Source organism: Bos javanicus, chromosome 3, assembly GCF_032452875.1.
Source record: "Bos javanicus breed banteng chromosome 3, ARS-OSU_banteng_1.0, whole genome shotgun sequence".
Taxonomy (NCBI): Eukaryota; Metazoa; Chordata; class Mammalia; order Artiodactyla; family Bovidae; genus Bos; species Bos javanicus.
This window is the reverse complement of record NC_083870.1, coordinates 29,745,182-29,770,380: the sequence shown is the minus strand read 5'-3', so window position 1 is coordinate 29,770,380 and position 25,199 is coordinate 29,745,182. Positions and strand designations below refer to the sequence as shown.

The 25,199-nt window shown below is 42.8% G+C and overlaps 1 protein-coding gene and 1 long non-coding RNA gene across 2 annotated transcripts in view; one reads left to right on the top strand and one right to left on the bottom strand.

Annotated features, from left to right (window-relative positions):
- Window positions 1–357: 357 nt before the first annotated feature.
- On the bottom strand, window positions 358–11,911 carry LOC133243716 (uncharacterized). Its single transcript, XR_009735208.1, has 3 exons — window positions 11,446–11,911; window positions 961–2,202; window positions 358–748 (listed from the first exon to the last, which is right to left on the bottom strand). It is a non-coding gene; the product is annotated as an uncharacterized LOC133243716 (long non-coding RNA).
- A 60-nt stretch (window positions 11,912–11,971) lies between these two features.
- HIPK1 (homeodomain interacting protein kinase 1) overlaps window positions 11,972–25,199 on the top strand; it is a 54,037-nt gene continuing 40,809 nt past the window's right edge. Inside the window, exons 1-3 of the mRNA XM_061410535.1 lie at window positions 11,972–12,123; window positions 18,918–19,252; window positions 22,812–23,889. Of these exons, the coding sequence (XP_061266519.1) occupies window positions 19,186–19,252; window positions 22,812–23,889 (1,145 nt within the window). The 5' untranslated portion in view covers window positions 11,972–12,123; window positions 18,918–19,185. The remainder of the gene's footprint in view (window positions 12,124–18,917; window positions 19,253–22,811; window positions 23,890–25,199) is intronic.

Genomic DNA, 25,199 nt, shown 5'->3' with positions numbered 1-25,199 from the left:
GAAAAGGTGAAAAGCTAGGAAATGATGGAGGCATGATAATGAGGAATGATGCTGATCCAGGTAAAAGGAGAGAAAAGCACTATCCCTTGGTTTTGCTGAATAAAGATCTAGTATATGAAGAAAATGAGAGACAGGACGATGGTTATGTGTGGATAAGGGAGGAAACAGAAATGAAACCTCAAACCCTCCTTCCCTCATAATTGTTGTGTAAGTGGTTAAGGCATTTGCTCTTCTCCCAGAAGAGTCTCTGGGTTGACTCTTGAAAATCAGAAAAATTAGGGGTGAAGTCTTTTACCCATTATTTCTAAATCCTGCAAACTTTCATCCTCCTTTTAAAATAAAAAAACTGAGGTGAAATTCGCATAACAAACAACTATTTTTAAGTGTACAATCCAGTGGCATTTAATGCATTCACAGTGTTGTGCACCGCCACCTCGCTCTGGAGTCACTTTCCCGTTCTTGGCTGCAGTACACAGGCTTCTCACTGTGGTGGCTTCTCTTGTTGGAGAGCACAGGCTCTAGGCACACAGGCTTCAGTAGTTGTGGTGCACAGGCTTTAGTTGCCTACAGGATTTTTCCGAACCAGGGATCGAACCAATTTCCCCTGCATCGGCAGGTGAATTCCTATCTGCTGTGCCACCAGGGAAGTCCTTGACTCTTTCTCTTTAACCCCACAGGCATAGTCTTCACCCAAGCTCATGTTCGGCCAAAGCCATCACTTCTGCTGGAACCCAATCCTCAAAATGACCTATTGTGATCCAAAAAGAAAACAAGATGTAGACTTGAGAGCAAGTAAGTCAGATTCCTGCCTGCAATCAGGCAGTAACCAACCCAGTAACCAACCTAACTTTAATGGGGAGATGCTGGGGAAGGAGAGTAATGTGGATGCAGTGAGGTGACACAGCCTTCTCACAATATATAGAAGGGACCTTCATGATGATATGGAGAGTCCTTGCTCACCTGATTATCCTGGGCAGCTTCCAAATGTGCATGGGTGATTCCGTTTTCAATTTTGTATATCATGCTCTTCTCTGCGGCCTTGTACGGATGATAACCACTTCTTCCCAAGAGTGTACCTGTCATACTTGAGCTAATATCCCTTATATATGATAACATAATGGCATATTTATTCCTCTGTTCACATTTTACATGAAAAATGTACTTAAGATAGTTACTAAAAACAAAGACTGATGCCCCATTTGAGCACAAGACAGCCATGGTAGCTCCAGACCTTGGGTATTCATCCTTTTGTCTTAGCCAAAAGACAGAGAAAGGAGCAAAAGAAAATTTTCTCTTTATGCAAAAATAAAAAATTTCCTAAGAGCCTCCCAGAAGACTTCCTTTCATATTTCATTAACCAGAACTGTGTCTTGTACCCACTCCTAGACCAATCATTGGCAAGGAGAAATGGTATCACCAGATTGATTTAGACGTATTGTGATTTATCCCCTGATTTGGGGGTGGGAAAGGGCTTCTTGGTGGCTCAGATGATAAAGAATCTGCCTGAAATGCAGGAGACCCAAGTTCAATCCCTCAGTCGGGAAGATCCCCTGGGGAAAGGAATGGCTGCCTACCCCAGTATTCTTGCCTGGAGAATTCCAAGAACAGAGGAGCCTGGCACGCTACAGTCTATGGGGTCGCAAACAGTCAGACATGACTGAGTGGCTAACACTTTCATTTTTTCACTTAACGGAGAGGAACTTAGCTTCCTTGAAATCAAAGGATCTTCCTTCTACCTGAATGAAACTGGGATTCTATTAATAGGGAAGAACGAATCTAGGGGATGGAGTTTAGATAAGTGTGACAGTGTTAGTCTCTTAGTTGTGTCCAACTCTGTGTGACCCTATGGACTGTAGCCCGCCAGTCTCCTCTGTCCATGGAATTCTCCAGGCAAAAATACTGGAGTCGATAACTACGCCCTTCAGTCAGTTCAGTTCAGTTCAGTCGCTCAGTCGTGTCCAACTCTTTGCGACCCCATGAATCGCAGCACGCCAGGCCTCCCTGTCCCTCACCAACTCCCGGAGTTCACTCAGACTCACGTCCATTGAGTTGGTGATGCCATCCAGCCATCTCATCCTCTGTCGTCCCCTTCTCCTCCTGCCCCCAATCCCTCCCAGCATCAGGGTCTTTTCCAATGAGTCAACTCTTCGCATGAGGTGGCCAAAGTATTGGAGTTTCAGCCTCTATCATTATATGTAGAATCTAAAAAATAATACAAATGAATCTAAATACGGAACAGAAACAGATTCACAGATCTAGAAAATAAATTTATGTTTACCAAAGGGGAACTAAGGGGGAGGGATAAATTAGGAGTATGGGATTAACAGATATAAACTTCATGCATTGTGCTCAATTGTGTCTGACTCTTTGTGAACCCATGGACTATGGCCCACCAGGCTCCTCTGTCCATGGAATCTTCCAGGCAAGAATAGTGGAGTGGGCTGCCATTTCCTCCTCCAGGGGATCTTCCTGACCCAGGGATTGAACCCCAGTCTCCTGCATTTCCTGGATTGGCAGATGGTTTCTTTACCACTGTGCCACTTGGGAACTCACAACAGATATAAACTACTATACATAAAATAGATAAGCATCAAGGATTTACTGTGTATCACAGGGAACTATATTCAATATCTTATAATAACCTATAATGGAAAATAATCTGAAAAACATATGTATGTAATTGAATCACTTCACTGCACACCTGAAACTAACACAATATTGTAAATCAAGTACACTTCAAAAAAAAAAAAAAATTATTACCCAGTGAGGAACAGGGACATCATCTAACTTTGGGTGTGATATTCTGAGAAGCACACAATATCATTATTCTGCAACAGATGTGGGTTTGATCCCTGGGTCAGAAAGATCCCCTGGTGGAGGAAATGGCAATCCACTCCAGTATTCTTGCCCGAAAAATCCTATAGACAGAGGAGCCTGGAAGGTTATAGGCCAAAGAGCCAGACACAACTGAGCAACTAAGCATGTAAATGTTAAAGCAAGAGGGTCAAAAGGTTAATTAGTAAATCTGAGTAAAGGGTTATATTATTATTATTATTATTGCAACTTTTCTATGAGTTTGAAATTATTTGAAAATTAAAAGTTTTCTGGAGTCTAGATTTAAAAAAATCAGCGAAGGGGACATTCCTGGTGTTCCAGTGGTTAGGAATACATTTGTCAATGCAGGAGACCTGGGTTTGATCCCTGATCTGGGAAGATTCCACATGCTGCAGAGCCACTAAGCCCATGTGCCAGAACAAATGAGCCCACACTCTAGAGCTCATGCTACACAACAAGAGAAGCCATGGAAAGGAGAAGCCTATGCACCGCAACTAGAGAGCAGCCTTCTTTCACTGCAACTAGGGAATGCCAATATGCAGCTATGGAGACCCAGCACAGACAAAGATAAATAAATCAACATAAAAAGTCTTGAAAGAAATCAAAGATGACACAAATAAATGGAGAGATATACCATGTTCTAGGATTGGAAGAATCAATATTTTGAAAATGATTATACTACCCAAAACAACCTACAGAGTCAATTCAGTCCCTATGAAACTACCAATGGTATTTTTCACAGAACTAGAACAAAAATTTTCACAATTTGTATGGAAACATGAAAGACCCCATCAGCCAAAGTAATCTTGAGAAAGAAAAACTGAGCTAGAGGAATCAATCGTCCTGACTTCAGACTATACTACAAAGCTACAGTCATCAGGAGAGCATGGTACCAGAACAGAAACAGGAATATAGACCAATGGAACAAGATAGAAAGCCCAGAGATAAATCCACACACCTCTGAGCACCTTAGCTTTGACCAAGGAGGCAAGAATATACAATGGAGAAAAGAGCCTATACAATAAGTGGTGCTGGGAAAACTGGAGAGCTGCATGTAAAAGAATGTATCCAGAACACTTCCTAACACTATATACAAAAATAAACTCAAAGTGGATTAAAGTCTTAAATGTAAGGCCAGAAACTATAAAGCTCTTAGAAGAAAACACAGGCAGTACACCTTTGATACACATCCCAGCAAGATCTTTGACCCGCCTCCTAGAATAATGGATTAAAAACAAAAATAAACAGATGAGATTTAATTAAATTTAAAAGCTTCTGCACTGCAAAGGAAACAATAAACAAGATTAAAAGACAACCCTAAGAATGGGAGAAAATAATTGCAAACTAAAACAACTGACAAAGTATTAATCTCCGGAAAATATAAACAGTTCATACAGCTTATACAGCTTATACAGTGAACTAAAATGGACCAGAATAGGCTAATTAATTCAGATGACCATTATATCTACTACTGTGGGCAAGAATCCCTTAGAAGAAATGGAATAGTCATCATAGTCAACAAAAGAGTCCGAAATGCAGTACTTGGGTGCAGTCTCAAAAACGACAGAATGATCTGTTTCCAAGGTAAACCATTCAATATCACAGTAATCCAAGCCTAAGCCCCAACCAGAAATGCTGAAGAAGCTGAAGTTGAACGGTTCTATGAAGACCTACAAGACTTTCTAGAACTAACACCAAAAAAAGATGTCCTTTTCATTATAGGGGACTAGAATGCAAAAGTAGGAAGTCAACAGATATCTGGAGTAACAGGAAAATTTGGCCTTGGAGTACAAGATGAAGCAGGGCAAAGGCTAACAGAATTTTGCCAAGAGAATGAACTGGTCATAGCAAACACCCTTTTCCAATAACACAATAGATGATTCTACACATGGACATCACCAGATGGTCAATACCAAAATCAGACTGATTATATTCTTTGCAGTTGAAGATGGAGAAGCTGTATACAGTCAGCAGAAACAAGACCAGGAGCTAACTGTGGCTCAGATCATGAACTCCTTATTGCCAAATTCAGACTTAAATTGAAGAAAGTAGGGAAAACCACTAGGCCATTCAGGTATGACCTAAATCAAATCCCTTATGCTTATACAGTAGAAGTGACAAACAGATTCAAGGGATTAGATCTGATAGACAGAGTGCCTAAAGAACTATGGATGGAGGATTGTAATGCTGTACAGGAGACAGGGATCGAGACTATCCCCAAGAAAAAAAAATGCAAAAAGGCAAAATGACTGTTTGAGGAGGCTTTACAAATAGCTGAGAAAAGAAGAGAAGCGAAAGGCAAAGAAGAAAAGGAAAGATATACCCATCTGAATGCAGAGTTCCAAAGAATAGCAGGGAGAGCTAAGAAAGTCTCCCAAAATGATCAATGCAAATGAATAGAGGAAAACAATAGAATGGGAAAGACTAGAGATCTCTTCAAAAAAATTAGAGATACCAAGGGAACATTTGATGCAAAGATGGGTACAAAAAAGGGCAGAAACGGTATGGACCTAACAGAATCAGAAGATATTAAGAAGAGGTAGCAGGAATACACAGAAGAACTATACCAAAAAGATTTTAATGACCCAGATAACCACGATGGTGTGATCATTCACCTAAAGCCAGACATCCTGGAATGTGAAGTCAAGTGTGCCTTAGAAAGCATCACTACGAACAAAGCTAGTGGAGGTGATGGAATTCCAGCTGAGCTATTTCAAATCCTAAAAGATGATGCTGTGAATGTGCTACACTCAATATGAGAGCATTTGGAAACCTCAGCAGTGGCCACAGGACTGGAAAAGGTCAGTTTTCATTCCAATCCTAAAGAAAGGCAATGCCAAAGAATGTTCAAACTACCACACAACTGCACTCATTTCACAAGCTAGCAAAGTAATACTCAAAATTCTCTAAGCTAGGCTTCAACAATATGTGAACTGAGAACTTCCAGATATTCAAGCTGAATTTAGAAAAGGCAGAGGAACCAGAGATCAAATTGCCAACATCAGTTGGATCATAGAAAAAGCAAGAGAATTCCTGTAAAACATCTACTTCTGCTTCATTGACTACGCTAAAGCCTTTGTGCTGATCACAACAAACTGGGAAATTCTTAAAAGAGATGTGAATACCAGACCGCTTTACCTGCCTCCTGAGTAATCTGTATGCAGGTCAAGAAGAAACAGTTAGAACCAGACATGGAACAATGAACTGGTTCACAATTAGGAAAGGAGTACATCAAGGCTGTATATTGTCACCTTGCTTATTTAACTTATATGCAGAGTGCATCATGCAAAATTCCGGGCTGGATGAAACACAATCTGGAATCAAGATTACCAGGAGAAATATCAATAACCTCAGATATGCATATGACACCATCCTTATGGCAAAAAGCAAAGAGGAACTAAAGAGCCTCTTGATGAAAGTGAAAGAGGAGAGTGAAAAAGTTGGCTTAAAGCTCAACTTTCAGAAAACGAAGATCATGGCATCTGGTCCCATCATTTCATGGCAAATAGATGGGGAAACAATGGAAACAGTGACAGACTTTATTTTCTTGGGCTCTAAAATCACTGCAAATGGTGACTGCAGCCATAAAATTAAGACGCTTGCTCCTTGGAAGAAAAGCTATGACAAACCTAGACAGGTTTGGAGAAAAGGGAACCCTGCAGCACTGTTGGTGGGAATGCAAATTGATATAGCCAGTATGGAGAACAGTATGGAGATTCATTTAAAAACGAGGAATACAATTACCATGTGACCCAGCAATCCCACTACTGAGCATACACCCTGATGAAATCATAATTGAAAAAGACACATGTACCCCAATGTTCACTGCAGTGCTATTTACGATAGCTAGGGCATGAAAGCTGCTGAGATGTCCATTGACATATGGATAAAGAAGCTGTGGTACATATATACAGTGGAATATTACTCAGCCATAAAAAAGAATTTGAGTCAGTTCTAATGAGGTGGATGAACCTAGAGCCTATTATACAGAGTGAAGTAAGTCAGAAAGAGAAAAACAAGTATCAGATGTTAACACATACATATGGGATCTAGAAAGATGGTACTGATGAACCTGCAGTTCATAGTGCAGGACGCACACATAGTGAAGAGACTCATGGACACAGTGGGGGAAGGAGAGGGTGGGACAAACCGGGAGAGCAGCATTGAAACATATACATTACCATATGGACAACAGAGAGTAGTCATTTGCTCTATGAAAAGGGAGCTCAAGGGGTGGGACTGGGCAGGAGATGGGAGGGACGTTTAAGAGGGAGTAGACATACATATACCTATGGCTGATTCATGTTGATATAGGGCAGAAACCAACAAAATTGTAAAGCAATTATCCTCCGGTTAAAAATAAATAAATTTTAAAAATCAGTGAGGATTCTCTCTTGTTCTTTCAAAAAATTTCCCACGTTTTGCCCTCTATTCTTCACTTCAGTCTTTCACTCTCATCTGGTTTTTCCAGTTTTGCAACTGTTGGTTTCTACTTGAAATCTTTTTTCTTCTTGGTCCCTCATATTTACTACTTGTGTAGGAAGTTTGCCTTCGTTTCTCTCAAGACAGCCTTTTGGTCAGCTTCTACTTGGCCTTATGCGCTGCAGCTCCTGTGGAAGAGACTTCTGGCCTACAATACTGAATCCAGGCTCCATGCCCTAGAGGGGTATCATACCCTAGATGAGACATCAGTGCTTCCAACTGGCAACAGCTCCATCTCCCTCTCCAGCTGCCCTGAATTTGGGAGGAAATAGTTCACACGCGTGCCTGCTAAGTCATTTCAGCCATGTCCGACTCTTTGTGATCCTGTGGACTGCAGCCTGCCAGGCTCCTCTGTCCATGGGAATCTCCAGGCAACAGTACTGGAGTGGGTTGCTATGTCCTCCTCCAGGGGGTCTTCTCGACCCAGGGATCAGACCCACGTCTCTTCTCCTGTACTAGCTGGTGGGTCTTTAGCACTAGTGCCACCTGGGAAGCCCAACAGTTCACATATCTGCCCCCTTCTCTCCATGTTTTCTGCTTCATCAAACCCTCATCATAGTTTTCTAAGTATGCACAGTTTCTCCAGTCTTTTCGCACTCCAGCCTGCCATCCTCCTCACTGCTACCAGTTCTCTCTTTAAAGCACACATTCCTTCATATTACTTGTCTGATTAAATTCTACTAGCTCTGCGTTGCCTTTCAAAATCTGACTCAGCCCATTTTAGTTTCCAAATCCTGACATTCCTCTGCTGAACTGGGAGCTCCTTCAGAGCACAGACCACACCTTTTCTTCTTCGTATCTTTAATTCTAACACAGTGCCTGGCACACAGAAGATACTCAATAGATTTCTGCTGAATGAACAAATGAACTTTAGTTAAACTCTGAAACTTCTTTGAGCAGACCATGTTTAAGTATCACCTTCTCTGATGGTATGACAGTCTTGACACTGTCCTTCAAAACTTCTTCAGGTAAATATATTTCTTCATGGAAATACATCACCATGCATCCCCTTCCCACCACTACATTGTCAAATTTTCTGAGGGAAAAGACCATGTCTTATTCATCTCGCATCTGACCGAGGGTCTAGGAGAGTAACCTGCCATTGAGCAGGCAGACTTTGTTGGATGGATATAGATATTAGAGAGGGGAAAATACCAGATTTTAAAAGGTCTCCATATAGTGAAACTGACTGAGGAAATGACCAAAGAACAATGAAAATGATATCAACAAATATAAATAAAGAGTGTACAAGAAGTGAAGTAGTCAAATGATGATGCATGACTGAATAACTAGAATTAAGTGGGAGTTAATCAGAAAAGGCATCCTCAGGGCAAATTTTGAGATGTGTTTGACAAGCAGAAAGGGACATAATGTTCTATTCTCCTACCAGGAGCTTAGAGGCCTGTCATGCAGTTGGGTTGAACCAAAGCACAGTAAGCAATTAGTGTATTGGAAGCCTGCTCTTCAAGTGAGACCTGCTCTTCCCTGGAGCTCAAGCCCTGCCTTTCTCCTGGCTCCCCAAGCAGCCCTGTTGGCCCACTCTCCGTGTCTGGATGTTCCCAGGTCAGCCCAGTGTAGCACTTCATGTCCTCCAAGTTTCTGTTAAACTAAGTAACCAAAATTCCCCTGTGGAATAAACATTCTTGCTAACCCTGGTTCTCTAGGGTAATAAACTTTCCTCTTCCCAATAGAACTGTTCTAGCATTGTTAAGGCACGAGAGAAATCCAAAGGCTGCATAACCACTTGAGTACATCTTCACAAAAATGATCTCTTTGATCCAAAGAGGTTTAACAAGGGACTTCCCTGTTGGTCCAGTTGCTAACACTCCACACTCCCAATGCGTGGGACCTGGGTTTGATCCCTGATCAGTGAACTAGATCCTGCATGTCGCAACTAAAATATCCCACATGCCCCAACTAAGGTCTGGTGCAGCCAACTAAATAAATAAATATTAACAACATCCACTTTTGCTTCATTGACTATGCTAAAGCCTTGTGTGGACCACAATAATCTGTGGAAAATTCTTAAAGAGATGGGAATATCAGACCACCTTACCTGTCTTCTGAGAAGCCTGTATGCACGTCAAGAAGAAACAATTAGAACCAGATACGGAACTGACGGGTTCAAAATTAGGAAAAGAGTACAACAAGGCTGTATATTGTCACCCTGCTTATTTAACTTATATGTAGAGTACATCATTCAAAATGCTAGGCTGGATGAATCCCAGGCTGGAATCAAGATTGCTGGGAGAAATATCAACAACCTCAAATAGACAGGTGATACAACTCTAATGGCAGAAAGTGAAGAGGAACTAAAGAGCCTCTTGATGAGGGTGAAAGAGGAGAGTGAAAAAGCGGGCTTGAAACTCAACATTCAAAAAACTAAGATCATGGCAACCAGTTCCATCACTTCATGGCAAATAGAAGGGGAAAAAGTGTAAACAGTGACAGATTTTCTTTCCCTGAGCATCAAAATCACTACAAAAGGTGACTGCAGCCATGAAATTAAAAGGCTTGCTCCTTGGAAGGAAAGCTATAACAAACCTAGATTGTATATTAAAAAAGCAGAGACATCACTTTGCTGACTAAGGACTGTATAGTCAAAGTTATGGTTTTACCAGTAAGCACGTAAGGATGCGAGAGTTGGACCATAAAGAACGCTAAGCACCGAAGAATTGATGCTTTGGAATTGTGGTGCTGGAGAAGACTCTTGAGAGCCCCCTGGACTGCAAGAAGATCAAACCAGCCAATTCTAAAGGAAATAAACCCTGAATATTCATGAGAAGGACTAATGCTAAAGCTGAAGCTCAAATACTCTGGCCACCTGATGCAAAGAGCCAACTCACTGGAAAACACTGATGCTGGGAAAGACTGAAGGCAAAAGGAGAAAGAGGCAGCAGAGGATAAGATGGTTAGATAGCATCACCAACTCAATGAACATGAATTTGAGCAAACTCTGGGAAATAGTGGAGGACAGAGGAGCCTGGGGTGTTGCAGTCTATGGGGTCACATCAGACACGACTTCAGTTCAGTTCAGTCGCTCAGCCGTGTCCGACTCTTTGCGACCCCATGAATTGCAGCACGCCAGGCCTCCCTGTCCATCACCAACTCCCGGAGTTCAAACTCACATCCATCGAGTTGGTGATGCCATCCAGCCATCTCATCCTCTGTTGTCCCCTTTTCCTCCTGCCCCCAATCCCTCCCAGCATCAGAGTCTTTTCCAATGAGTCAACTCTTCGCATGACTTAGGGACTGAATAATAACAACAAAACCCAAAGAGGTAAAATGACTGGGACCTGAGGACTGTAACCTGATAGTACAATCTTATTTTAGCTACATCTGCCCTCTCCTTAAAGAGTACCAGCATTCTAAGTCACTTCAGTCATGTCCAGCTCTTTACCACCCTATGGATGGTAGCCCACCAAGCTCCTCTCTCCTCCAGTATTCTCCAGGCAAGTACAATGGAATGGGTTGCCATGCCTTCCTCCAGGGATCTTCCTGACCCAGGGATGGAAGCCACATTTCTTAAATCTCCTGCATTAACAAGTGGATTCTTTACCACCAGCGCCATCTGGGAAGCCCCCTTAAAGAGTATATGCAAGTAAATACCATAATTCTGTACAGTCACTTTCCAGGGCTCAGATCCTTGCTGCCTCCAGAACTTGTGGGAAGGAAAAAAATAAACTGTCTGCCTAAAAATGTCCCACACTTTAGGAATCAGAGCATTTTACACACCAAGAGGTATATCTGAAGACTTTCAGAATCTCTTGGCCAAGGGAGATGGCAACTGTCTTTCTTTTAGGATAACCTAGTTTTCAGGCAGTGTTTATTTTTTCCAGAACGTTGCATTCCTTTTCCTGAACACCCGGTTTTACTATCTCCTGGTAGAGGAGAGAAAATTATGGTAGTATGAGCTCACTGGAGCGCTTGAGGGGTAGGGTTCAGAGTACAATTAATCTTTCTCACCTCCTGTTGGAAACCCAGCTTCCCAAGGAGGGAATGAAAGAGCCCCCTCAGGGAGTCCTAATGGGGGTGGAGGCTCACAGATCCCATACACATCTGCCAAGTAGCTAGAACGTCTCTAGATAGCAAGGAAACATTAAAGCCTAAACTTGGGTCATTCCTCACCAGCTGCCTCCCCGCGCGCTGCTCAGTCTCTGGAGGTGTCACACTAGGCGGTGGTGATGTCACACTGGCGGGGATGACATTTTAAACCTGGACCTCACACCGACACTAGGCACCTTAAGTCACCTCGGTGTTGGCCGTGCGGAGGGGGCGGGGAGATGACCCCAGCACTCTATCCACGCTGGCTCCCCACGGAGGTCCACCCACTCCCACTTCCACTCCCACCCGTAATATGAGGTCGTCGTAATCCTCCCGCTCTCCCGGACTTCCGCCTCAGTAGGTGTCATGGCGCGGGACCCGGGACTAGTTCCCGTGAGGCGGGGCGGGCCGGATGAGGGCGGACGCTCGGCGCTCAGCTTATCGGGTCTGGCGACAACCGCGGCTGCGGAGCTAGGGGCCCGGCGGTGGCCCCGGACAGCAGCGGGAGGCCGAGGAGGGAGCGCGCGGGTCTGAGGCGGCGGCGGCGGCGGAGGGGGGCCGGGCGGTGGAGCGGGCGGGAGGCTGAGAAGGCTCCCCTCGCGGGACGGGCGCGGGGACGGCTCCGGGGGGCGGGGGCCGGGGCCCGGGCCGGCTCGCGCAGGGGGTATGATGACCCGGCGGCGGGGCCCCGGATCTCGTCTCCTCCGCCGCCTCCTCACGGCAGCCCCAGCTCGCGGCTGAGAACCAGAAGACACACCGGCGGTGAGTCGAGGCGGGAGAGCGGGCGGGCAGGGGCCTTGGCGGGGAGCGATCTCTTATCGGGTCTCCGAGGCGGGGCCGGGCTGGCCACGGGCTCTCCGGGGCGCCCGGCCTTGCGGGGGGCGCCTCCCTCGGCAGCCCCCACCCGGGACCCGGCGCCAAGCCCTGTGGCCCGGCCGCTCCCGGCCGCGGAGGGGATGGCGTTCCCAAGAAAGTGGGGAGGCTGTGGGCTTGTTTTCGGGGCAACTCCTGTGTCCTGCCACTTCTCTCCTGGGCGTGTTGTTGTCCTCAGATGACAGGGGGCCTCCTGGCGTCTCCTCACCCGGCCGGTTTTTCCTCGGGTGTCGTGGCCGGTTCCCAGTGTATGGCTTGCGCGTGTGAATTTCACAGCTCTGCTTAGCACCTTGGTTTGGGGCTATCTGTGCTGTTGGGGACAAGGAAGCGGTGTCTGGAACGGACCGCGGCGGCGGGGTGGGTGTGGAAGCCCTCCTATCCTCTCCGCTTGTGTTCTTTAATCGTTAGCTTGATAAATCGTGATGGTGGTGGAGACTATGTGGGACCGGCCAACCTAAATGTATATCTGTGTTAGGTAGATGTAGAAGTCTGGCTCAAAGGGAAACTTTTGCTGTTTGTCGCCACTTTACCAAAGCTTTCGTTAAAAAAAAAAAAAAAAAAAGTCTGGGGGGTGGGGTGGGAGGAAACCACCAAAACTCTTGGGTGAGCCTCCGCGCCCCAGCCCCCCACCCCCACCGCCGCCCCGGTGTTCACAGGTCTGTGGGAAAGAGGCCGTTTTTGTGCCTAGCAACCGAGACCAGGGACTCAGTCTCCAAGAGCACTGGTCTAACCTCCAGTTTGTTGTGGTGACAAACCGTAAGGTTTGGCCTGTGTTTACGCTGGGCGCGCTTTCTTTCCTGTTTAGGTGGGGGAAGGGAGGAGGGGCTAGAGAAGGGGGGGAAAAAAACAGCCCCAAGCTCGAGTGTGTCTTTTTTCCAATTAAACCATTGATTATGTTGCAGATTCTCTTTTTGAGGCAGCTCTAGGTGCTTTTTTCCTTTGGGAATTTTCAGTCACTGTATCAAATTGTTAATTTCAGCTATAGACTCTTCTGCCCAATCCTTCCTTTATCTTATTTGTTTCCTAGTAACTGATGAAAACAGCAGCATGGCTTCCTGCTCCTGGTGAAATGGGGTTAAATTAAGTGGCTGATGCCCTCAGCAAAACCTACAATTTTGTTCTTGTTTGTGTAAAGCTGTTTTTGATTCCTGGTCTGTAGTGTAGTTTTTTTTTTTAAGATTATAGAGAATGCAAATCATTACCAGCTCTTTTTCATATGTAGGTCTAAAGCTTTCTGTAAAACATCTAAAAAATATACTAACAGGTCATTTTATATAGTTGTTAATGCAGCTGGTGATTTTGGAGATACATGTAATAATCTCCGGGTTCTGTGTTGTAGAACTGGTATGATGGTGTGAAGAAGGATATCATTGACTTTAAGACACTGTTCCCTGGCTTGAAGAATATTTTGGTAATGTACTTGTGGTTGCAACTGGAGGCAGGCAGGCTAGTAAAGCATCTTACCAGTAAAATGGTGAATGCGATCTTGTAAATATACTGACTCTGGTTAGTAATAAGACTTTAGCTGGTGATATCTTTATCCTATCTGGACATTGTAGTTTTATGGATTGCAGAGCAAGTTGATTGGTAACTTGAGATTGAAAACCAAACCAGAACTTTCTACTAACAGGGGAAAAAAAAAGATAATCTCAGCATCCACAATTGTCTGGAAAATAGAATTCTTTTTTTCTGTGGTTTGGTTTTCATAAGCACAGCTTAGTCATTGGTTCTGTTGGTAGAAATCAGTGAGCCAAACCTGCCTTATGAACTTCTTACACTTGGAACTTGTGCAACTTGTTAGTTATATATTGTAACTGGTTCTTTTGTAATTTGAGGTAATTTTGCAAACATGAACTTCCTGATCGGCCCTTTTATTTTCATGACTGTATAAAGCAATCCATAATTTTTAAAGTTACAGTTATTAATTCCTCCCCACTATGGGGTCGCACAGAGTTGGACACGACTGATGTGACTTAGCAGCAGCAGCAGTTTCTTCCCTTAAATTTAATGCCATTCTGAACAGAAGTCATCAAAATAATTTTTCTTTCAAGTACCACTTCAACAGTAATTGATTTGCTTTTCGGTTCCTTTTTTGTTTTTATTTTTTGTTTCCAATCTCCCAACTCCCTAAATACCTTATGTATTTTTGTAGAGCATAATTTGACACTTAAAAAAATTTTACATCCTGTTTTTATATTTTTCTTTTTATGTGTCACATCAACTAAGCAACATTTTAAGTTCTTTGAAGATAGGGAAACTTAGGTGCATTTCTTTTGGCTTCTTTGGCACCCTTCTTTAAGGGTGCCTGGGACAACGCTTTCCCACCGTGCTTAATGAAAAAGAATCAGAAAACCTGAATTTTTTGACATCATTACTGCTCATTAGCTCTGGGTAAAACTTGTGTGGCTTTCTTGGGTCTACTTTTTCTCATCTTGGAATTAGGGTGTTTTAGAAAGGGTCTTTAAAGGTCTATTTTAGCTGTAAGAATCCCTGTACTTTTTTTTGCCAGTGTCTTCTCCACTCAAATACTCTAAACAGTTTTTCATTTTTCCATATCCCCTGGAATACTTGCTCAAGTTAGCTCTCATCTGTAAGACCTTCATCTGCTTTCCATCTGTCAGACTGTTGTTACCTTACTTGAGTCCTATTTTCCTTAGGCCCTTTCTGGCTAAAGGTCCTCTCTTAGTGTTCGTGTTTCATATTGGCCTATGCTTTGTTAATCTGTCATTTTTCTTATGATAGAAACTGAGGTATAGCTTTCTTTATTGTAAACTTTATAGATCTTATAGACTGTCCTGTGCACATACTAGGTACCATTTTACCAAACACCAGAAAAACCTACTTTTCTTTTGTTCTGTTGCTTTAGGTTCGTCATTCCAGATAAATCTAAGAGAGCTATTGAAATTTAGGAAAAAAATTTCTTCCCTAGAAGGAAAGCACCTCAGCCAGTTTACCAAAATATTCCAAAATTGGTCTAAATGGCTGGCAATTACATAGAATTGTAGAGTTACTACTTTGTCAGCTAACACCACTATTCCACAGCCTGTTTTTGCATACTGGTTGGGGAACTGGCTCCTTTCACATGGTTCCATATGAAGGAAGTGCTACAGGAAAGGGGGTGGGGAACTTTGATTCAAATAGTGTCCTCAGGGCTTCAAGGTTATTTTTTTCTTCTGTATTACTATACTTAGAAAAGTATTCTCTTGTAGACAAGAGGCTGTAATTTTTATCATGTGTATTTCTCTAATTTAGTGAGAATGACTTCTGAGATCCCTTTATATATGGAGAAATAACATGGTCTCTTTATAGTCATTCATTCTATCAAACATTTGACACATGCTGTATTTCATCCATTGTGATTGATGCTGGTGATACAAAGGAAGATGATACTCTGCTATTGACAATTGCCCTCTTAGAACTTGCAGTTCAGAAGGGAAGTCAACTTTTTTTTTTTTTAGAAGTTAACTTTTAAATAAATAATTTCAAATAGTCATACTTAAAATAAAAATCCAGAGTGGCCCACAAGTCAGTATGTGTTCTGGCCCTTGTTTTCCTTTTTGGGTCTTTCTTCTGCTCCTTTTTGATGGGCAGGGGACTCTGCTGTATATGATCATTCAGGTACCCGTGTTCTTTCCATCTTGCTGCTCTGCCCTCCCTCGAGTGTTGTCTCATGGCAGAAACTGGGTCTTCATGGGTTCCTCTTGGTGGAAAAGGAAGAGAACGCTATAAAGGCTCGTGTATCACTTTGTATTGGAGAGAGGGACTGGTAAATGGAGTCTGGCTTTGTGCATGGGGTGGAGGAGAGACTAAACTATAATCCAGACCAACAGTCTTGTGCCACACAGAAAACATGAGCTTTAAGTAGAGGCTGAAAGGATAAGTGGTAGTTAAAAGAAGGCTAACCGAGAGGGTAGAATGAAATTTAGAGAGACAATGTTATGTGTGAAGAAACTGAGGCAGAAGTCAAGTTTAGACCAGAGATATTTAGAACTACTGGAAAAGGGAGTGCTGCGGGAAAGAGTCTAGTGAAATGAGGCTACAAAATAGTCAGGGTCCAGAGCTTACAAAGCCTGACAATCTAAATGAGAGATTTTGGACTTTATTCTAAAATTTTAAATGGGACATAGATATGCATTTGTAAAAGCTTTGATTGTAAGGTGAAGAATGAATTGGAGAAGGGAGCTTAAAAAGAAGGCCAAAGAGTACCATTAGGGGAGACAGGTTAGGCAGTTGAAGCAAGCAGTGCAGGGTGTACAGTAGGGGTGGAGTGAGAGATATTTGGTGTTCCAGTGGAAGAGTTTTCTTCCCAGTCTTACCTTTTTTTACAGAATTTGTATTCTTATTTACCCACTGAATACTCTTTCTGTATCGGTGTACTGGAGAATATGTACATCTGTGTACATGGCAGCTGAGGACAAGTTCTAGAGGGAGAAATCAGTATGTAGTACTGATTTTACAGTTATTTAGTTAACCAGTTGTTAAATTGTATCAAAAAGACAAAGGTGACATCAAATAAAAGAGTTGGGAATTTATTGGTGTCTCAGGGAGAAGAAGGAAGTTACTGAAGACTAGGCAAAACATTGACCAATGGTTACTTTGATTGTCATACCCAGCAGTTTCATTCATAATTATAATATCTGAATTCTTTATGGTAAGATTATCTACCTGTGGGCTTTCCTGGTGGCTCAATGGGTAAAGAATCTGCCAGCAATGCAGGAGACTGGGGTTCGATCCCTGGGTCAGGAAGATCCCCTGGAGAAGGAAATGGCAACCCACTTGAGAAACCTTGCTTGGAGAATTCCATGGACAGAGGAGCCTGGCAGGCTACAGAAGATGGAGTCACAAAGTCTGACACAACTGAGCAACTAACAGTTTCACTTTTCACTTATCTACCTGTAGTGCCCATAGGATGGTAGTGGTTGTTGCTTAGTTGCTAAGTCATGTCCAGCACTTCTTCGACTCTGTGCATGGTCTGTAGCCCGCCAGGCTCTTCTGTCCGTGGGATTTTCCAGGCAAGAATACTGGAGTGGGTTGCCATTTACTTCTGCAGGGGATCTTCCCCACCCAGGGAATGAACCTGTGTCTCCTGCACTGGCAGGCGATTCTGTACACTGAGCCACCAGGGAATCCTGCCCCTGAGGTCGGGCACCCCATTAATATTGTCAAATAGATGTGCCCATGGGAGGGAGGGGGGAAGCTGTTAATTTGACTGTTTTTGATAGCCTTGGATCCTGCTGCTAAGTCGCTTCAGTCATGTCCGACTCTGTGCGACCCCATAGACGGCAGCCTACCAGGCTCCTCCGTCCCTGGGATTCTCCAGGCCAGAATACTGGAGTGGGTTACCATTTCCTTCTCCACTGCGGAAAAGTGAAAAGTGAAAATGAAGTCGCTCAGTCGTGTCCGACTTGTAGTGACCCCATGGACTGCAGCCTACCAGGCTCCTCCGTCCATGGGATTTTCCAGGCAAGAGTACTGGACTGGGGTGCCATTGTCTTTTCCGGCTTGGATCCTAGCAAGACTCAATTCTCTTTTTAGTAATACATACAAGTACCAGTAGCCTTTTGGCTACCAGTTCTGGTTTGGGATTAATTCAGTGGGCAAGTTTGTCATTATATTTAGATAGTTAAATCCTTGGAAAATCAGGTTTGAAATGCAAAGACTAGTTTACTGCTAGAGTCAAGAGGTGCAGCATTTTCAGGAAGTTAGCTTTTAATTTATTGGGAGCAGTTCTCATGTGAATTGAAAATATGTATAATATGCTCAACAGAGTGTGATACATAGTAAATTTTCCACAGATGTTAATCCTGTTGCATAGTTTTGTTTGGGAAGTCTCAGCCTAGGAAGAAAAGTGTCTCCCCATTTGCAAAGCAAATTTTGTGGGACATAGTATTTTGTGTCTAGAGCTGGCTGTTTTTAGCTGAGTTTCAAATGGTAAGTAAGAGTGTAGATTTTTCTAGGCAGTTTTGATTCTGTTTTTTTTCCCCCACATAGTGCTAGTTGAGGTCAGGATGAATGTCACCCACACTATAAGAGTTCTGGTGGCAGACTGTTGACTGCAGTGTCACAGACCCTTGCCAGGGGTGGGGGAGGGGGGAGGCCACTGAAATTGTGGGTTGTTGTTTCCCTATGGGTGGACTTAAATTTGTCTTACTGGATGAGAATTATATTCATTTATATACTTGAACTTTCAGAACAGTTTCTTAGAACTTGTACTTTTTGCAATGCTCAGTGTGAATTTGAAGCCATCAGTATCTGTTATTTAGTTCATTGGGTGACAAGTTGTCATTACATTGCTCTGGTAAATAGAATATTTTTACAAAGTGTCTAGTTATGACCATACTTTAAAAATTTGTTGTTATATTTCATGAATTCTTTTCAGTGTTATTACTTTAAACCTCCATATTCCTAACATAGCTACAAACTGCAAATTTTGAATTCAGGTAGTTTTACAATACTCTTAGGTACAAGAAGCTTCCCTGGTGGCTCAGTTGGTAAAGCATCTGCCTGCAATGCGGGAGACCCGAGTTCAATCCCTGGAAGATCCCCTGGAGAAGGAAATGGCAACCCACTCCAGTACCCTTGCCTGGAAAATCCCATGGACAGAGCCTGATAGGCTACAGTCCATGGGGTTGCCAAGAGTCAGACACGACTGAGTGACTTCACTTTCACTTTTTCACTTTCAGGTATAAGAAGGTTGTGCTAAAAGATTTAGCAAATATATGATGGAACTGCTGCTGCTACTGCTAAGTCACTTCGGTCGTGTCCGACTCTGTGTGACCCCATAGACGGCAGCCCACCTGGCTCCGCTGTCCCCGGGACTCTCCAGGCAAGAACACTGGAGTTGGTTGCCATTTCCTTCTCCAACCATGAAAGCGAAAAGTGAAAGTGAAGCTCAGTCGTGTCCGACTCTTAGGGACCCCATGGACCGCAGCCCACCAGGCTCCTCTGTCCATGGGATTTTCCAGGCCAATTTCAAAAATGTTTGATTTTATGATGTTATTTTTTCATATATTAATAGGTAAGTTTTGTAAAGGCACTACTTGATTTTAGTTTTTGTTTTATTATAGTTTGGTATTATGCCAGTGATATAGGTGGAACAAGATGATTTGTGAATTTGTAACCTAGGAGTTAAATTGCAATAATGTTGTTTTAATTTACACTTTTTTTTCTCTTCAAGGTTCTTATAAATTATGGAAACTCTTGTTGAAAGTAAATCCAGACAGCATTTTAGAAATTAAAGGTTGAGGTTCTTCCTTTCAGCTCTTTGGTCCAGTACAGATGGTTTTTAGCTACATTCAGGCACACAGAAACACACACTTTGCTTTTTTATGTTCTGTAACATCCCTTTGCCATGTTTCCTTCCTTTCCATGTATGTGTGTTTATTCTCTTATGACTAATAAAGCTACAGTCTATACTAGAGGGGAGACTTCCCCCATTATCGCAAGGACAGCACAGCTAAAAGAGAGGGATGTCAAAAAGCCAAAACAGAACAAGCATTTGAGTATCCTGGAGTTTAGCACAAGCAGTAGGGAGTGGAAATGAGGTTGGCTGGCAGTGGTCAAATCAAGCAGCAGATACTGAGTGTCTGTATATCGCCAGAGTGTGTGGCACATTCTGGTGACATAAGCTAAAGAGCAAGACAGGTACCGTCCCTGCGCTCATGGAACTTTTACAGTACCTGGGAGTATAACCTATAAATAAATAAATAATTTAATGTTATAAGGTAGGAACAGCACGCTGTGGGAATGCAGTGGTGACGGAGTTTGTGAGAGAGAAGAAACAGTTTTCCTAACAGAAAGTCTCCCAACATACTAGAGGGCCTCCCAAAAAATGCAAAAAGGGCAGCATGGCTGGAGTGGTAGAGCAATTGAAGTGAGGAGATTTTGTAAGACAGCAGCCAGATTTGGGAGGAGCTTTTTAAGACAGGTTGAGGATTTTTTACTTTATCTAAAGCAATGAAAGACCCTGGAGGCGGAAGGAAGGAGATAGTTAAGAAAGAGTAATCTTCCAGTCTACATGGTTTAAAAACAAAGATTCCCTGAGTGCATTCAAGATGAGTTTGGAGTCTCCTGGCAGTTTGCACTACAAAGGTTCCAATAAGGGTAGAGAAAAATGGCTGATTTGAAATATGCTTAGGAGGTGGAGTCCTGGTGGCTTCCCTGGGAAGCCACCCTCAGAGGGTAAAGCGTCTACCTGCAATGCGGGAGACCTGGGTTCGATCCCTGGGTCGGGAAGATCCCCTGGAGAAGGAAATGGCAACCCACTCCAGTACTCTTGACTGGAAAACTCCATGGACAGAGGAGCCTTGTAGGCTACAGTTTATGGGGTCGTAAAGAGTCGGACAGGACTGACTTCAGTTCACTTCACTTAGGAGATGGAGTGATAAGATTTGGTTATAGATTAGACATGGGGATTAAGAGAGGGTAGAAAGGGAGGGGAATGAGTCAGGATAATAATATTAAATGAGTTCTAGACACTAAGCCTGTCCTCTGTATTAAATCATTTAATTCTCAGAAGAGCCCCATAGTATAGGTATTGCTGTCACCGTTTTGTAGATTAGGAAACAGAGACTCCTTGCCACCTTGATTTCTGCTTGAGAGATTGGATGTGTGGTAGTGTCTCTCAGTCGAGGTAAAAAAACTGCCTGTGGACGTCTTAGAAAGTAGCATTTGGGGCATGTTGAGTTGAGATGTCTCTAAGGGATCCAGATCGAAGTGTGAAATAAGGATTTGGAGCTGAAGAGGGGAGTCTGGGTTAGAGAACATTTACAAATAGAGAAACAGATAAATAATGCTGGAAAGTAGTAAAAAGAGGGAAACAAAAGAAGGAGGATTAGTATGAGCCCTGAGGCATCTGAGGGTTATATAATTGAGAAGGGAGAAGATAAATATGAAGTGGTTTGTATGCTCAGTCAACTGGACATTTGTGCTCGGTTGTGTCTGACTCTTTGCAGCCTTACGGACGGTAGTCTGCCAGGTTCTTCTGTCCATGGAATTTTCCAGGAAAGAACACTAGAATGGGTTGCCATGCCCTTCTCCAGGGGATCTTCTCGACCCAGGGATGGAACCCACATCTCATGTCTCCTGCATTAGCAGGCAGATTCTTTACCACAGTGCCACGTTTGGACTTTAGTCAAAAGTCCAAATTAGTCCAAATTTGTAATTAGTCTTTGGGCTTATTGAGCTAGAGGTGTCTGTATATAAGTGTGCAATTCTTGTTACCTTTCCCCATATTTTTCTAAGGATGATTTCCCCAAGGTTCTTCAGAAGATCCTCTCTAGGTTTCACCTCACCCTGATTACTTTCTTCTGGTCGGTTTATCAGTGGTCCTTTTACAGTGCAGTGGACAGAGCTATTGTCTGCCACATTCTGGACACTACTTTTTCTGTGAATATAGTTTAAGATTGAATTCGCTTTTGAGGAGAGAGGAACATTATTACATGGGATTTCTCTTGCTAACAAAAGTGTGTTTTTCATACATGCTCCTGCTTAACCTTGTATCTCTTATTCTTGTGTTTTGTGCTAGCCAGATTTCAGACCTAAGTAGGAAGTCTGTATTTGTGTTAAATGTCATCAGCTAGGTTTACTTTATGGTTTCTGTTCTTGGTGATCCTTTTGGACCTGTTACTTAGCAATATTGAGTATCCTGCCCAAATTTGATTCATCTATGAATTTTATAGTTATTATATACCATCTATGTCTAAATTTAAATAATTGATTAAAAAGCTAATTAGGACAGGAATGAAGACAGCTGCTGGTGGTGCTGCTAAGTCACATCAGTCGTGTCCGACTCTGTGCGACCCCATAGACGGCAGCCCACCAGTCTTCCCTGTCCCTGGGATTCTCCAGGCAAGGACACTGGAGTGGGTTGCCAGTGGGAAACCACTGGAGTGGTTTCCTTCTCCAATACATGAAGGTGAAAAGTGAAAGTGAAGTCGCTCAGTCCTGTCTGACTCTTAGCGGCCCCATGGACTGCAGCCCACCAGGCTCCTCCGTCCATGGGATTTTCCAGGCAAGAGTACTGGAGTGGGGTGCCATTGCCTTCTCCAATGAAGACAGAGCTGTGGAATAAACTCTGAGGCCAAAGAGCTTGGTTTTGAATTCTAGTCCTGCACTTAAGAGCTGTCTTATTTGGGGCAAATTACTGTAACCACTCTCTGCCTTAGTTTCCTCATCTGTAGAGTGGAAGTAAGGATAGTATCCTTTTCCAAAGGTTGTGGTGAGAATTAATGTGTTTGAAGTGCTTAGACTACCTCTTGGTGCATAGTAGATGATCAGTCATCTAAGGCATTATTATTGATGTTGTTTTTATTTTATAAACAATCATAGATGTTCATACTCTTTAACAATCTGTCCCTATTATTGCTGAGTCTCAAAGAGTGATTCAGGATGTGTAATTAGACCAAAAAGTTTATCCTTCTTTAACGGGCAACAGGTTTTGGAAAATATATAAAATAAAACGTCAGCCAGATACACATTTACTTGTGGGTTTTTCTGAACTGAAAATTTTCTACTGTACTAAGTGAGGAGTTGTATAAAATTAAGGGCTTAATTCCTCTTCCTCTTTCTCAATGTAGGTATGGCATCACAGCTGCAGGTGTTTTCCCCCCCATCAGTGTCGTCGAGTGCCTTCTGCAGTGCGAAGAAGCTGAAAATAGAGCCCTCTGGCTGGGATGTTTCTGGACAGAGCAGCAACGACAAATATTATACCCACAGCAAAACCCTCCCAGCCACACAAGGGCAAGCCAACTCCTCTCACCAGGTAGCAAATTTCAACATCCCTGCTTACGACCAGGGCCTGCTCCTCCCAGCTCCTGCAGTGGAGCACATTGTTGTAACAGCTGCTGATAGCTCGGCCAGTGCTGCTACATCAACCTTCCAAAGCAGCCAGACCCTGACTCACAGAAGCAACGTTTCTTTGCTTGAGCCATATCAAAAATGTGGATTGAAAAGAAAAAGTGAGGAAGTTGACAGCAACGGTAGCGTGCAAATCATAGAAGAACATCCCCCTCTCATGCTGCAAAACAGGACTGTGGTGGGTGCTGCTGCCACGACCACCACTGTCACCACAAAGAGTAGCAGCTCCAGCGGAGAAGGGGATTACCAGCTGGTCCAGCATGAGATCCTTTGCTCTATGACAAACAGCTATGAAGTCTTGGAGTTCCTAGGCCGGGGAACATTTGGACAGGTGGCTAAGTGCTGGAAGCGGAGCACCAAGGAAATTGTGGCTATTAAAATCTTGAAGAACCACCCCTCCTATGCCAGACAGGGACAGATTGAAGTGAGCATCCTTTCCCGCCTAAGCAGTGAAAATGCTGATGAGTATAATTTTGTCCGTTCTTATGAGTGCTTTCAGCATAAGAATCATACCTGCCTTGTGTTCGAGATGCTGGAACAGAACTTATATGATTTTCTAAAGCAGAACAAGTTTAGTCCACTGCCACTCAAGTACATCAGGCCAATCTTGCAGCAGGTGGCCACTGCCCTGATGAAGCTCAAGAGCCTTGGTCTAATTCATGCTGACCTTAAGCCTGAAAACATAATGCTGGTTGATCCAGTGCGCCAGCCCTACCGAGTGAAGGTCATTGACTTTGGTTCTGCTAGTCACGTTTCCAAAGCTGTGTGCTCAACCTACTTACAGTCACGTTACTACAGGCAAGTGGCAGATGCTAAACAATATGTCTTAAACTAGAGATCTGTCTTTATATTTAGCATGTACTACAAAGGGCTACATATAACAATGAACTATTTACAGATTTCAGCACAGAATAGGGTAATATATTTTACTTTATTCCCTGTACGTAACATTATTTTATTTCTGAAATTTTAGCTCTAGAAAATTAATTCAGTCTGATTCTGAAATTTGTTCCTGGTTGAATTATTCTAACATCTGGTTCCTTCTTGCTACCTTTATACATAATCTTCCCATTTTAAAGTATCTTTAAATATATAAGATATTTACTTAATTGTGATGAATTTGGGCCATATGCTGCTATTTTTTCCAGGTTCCAGTCTTGGCAGGTGAGATGCCTTGGAATAATTCCAAGTTTTAACTGTAGCATCCTTTTATTATTTTACGTTTTCTCTCTTGCATAATAGAATTGGATTAGATGATTGCTAAGATCTCTTCTTGTTTTAATATTCTCCATAGGTCTTTGAATTTATTTGCATATGAACTCATTTGGTTATCCTAAAATGGCCTTGACCCAAGCACTTTATACTTCAGTGATTTATATTTCCATATTGATACTTCTAATAAAGCTACCTTTTCAATACATAGTAATTATTGAAACAGAACTTAAATGCTAGTATATAGAATTTTGTCTGTACTATAATCAAGGAGCATTACTGAAAGGAGAAAATCTTTATATGAATTTTTATTTCTCAGTACCTCATTTATCTGTCTAGTTATTAATTAATTTTAGGGAATCTGATATTTATTTTAATGGTCATGCATTAAACAGATTGTACACACACCCAGTCAAGAAGTGAAACAGTAATAAAGATAACCCCCAGAATAAGTTTTGTCAAGTTTTATGTTTGGCTAATAAATTTTGAGGGAATAGAAATTCTGAACTAAGAATTTTATATTACATGTGAAAAAAATACAAGGATATTTTAACCTGTGCAGGGATTCAGAAAATACGCCATCTATATATTTTTTGTTTTTCTGATTGTGGTAAAACCTACCCAAAAGGAAGTTTAGCTCTTTAACACGTACCGTTCGGTGTTATGCAGTGCCTACACAGTGCCCTGTAGCCTTCCCCGCTGTCCGCTTCTGAATTTTGTTTTCTGGCTCTGCTGGATCTTCATTGTGGCAGGCGGGCTCTTCATAGTTGCTTGGGCTTTTCTCCAGTTGCAGTGTGTGGGTTCATTAGTTGTGGCACCTGGGCTTAGGTGCCCCGAGGTGCATGTGATCTGCACTGTACTCAGACCGTAAAGAATCTGCCTGCAATGCAGGAGGC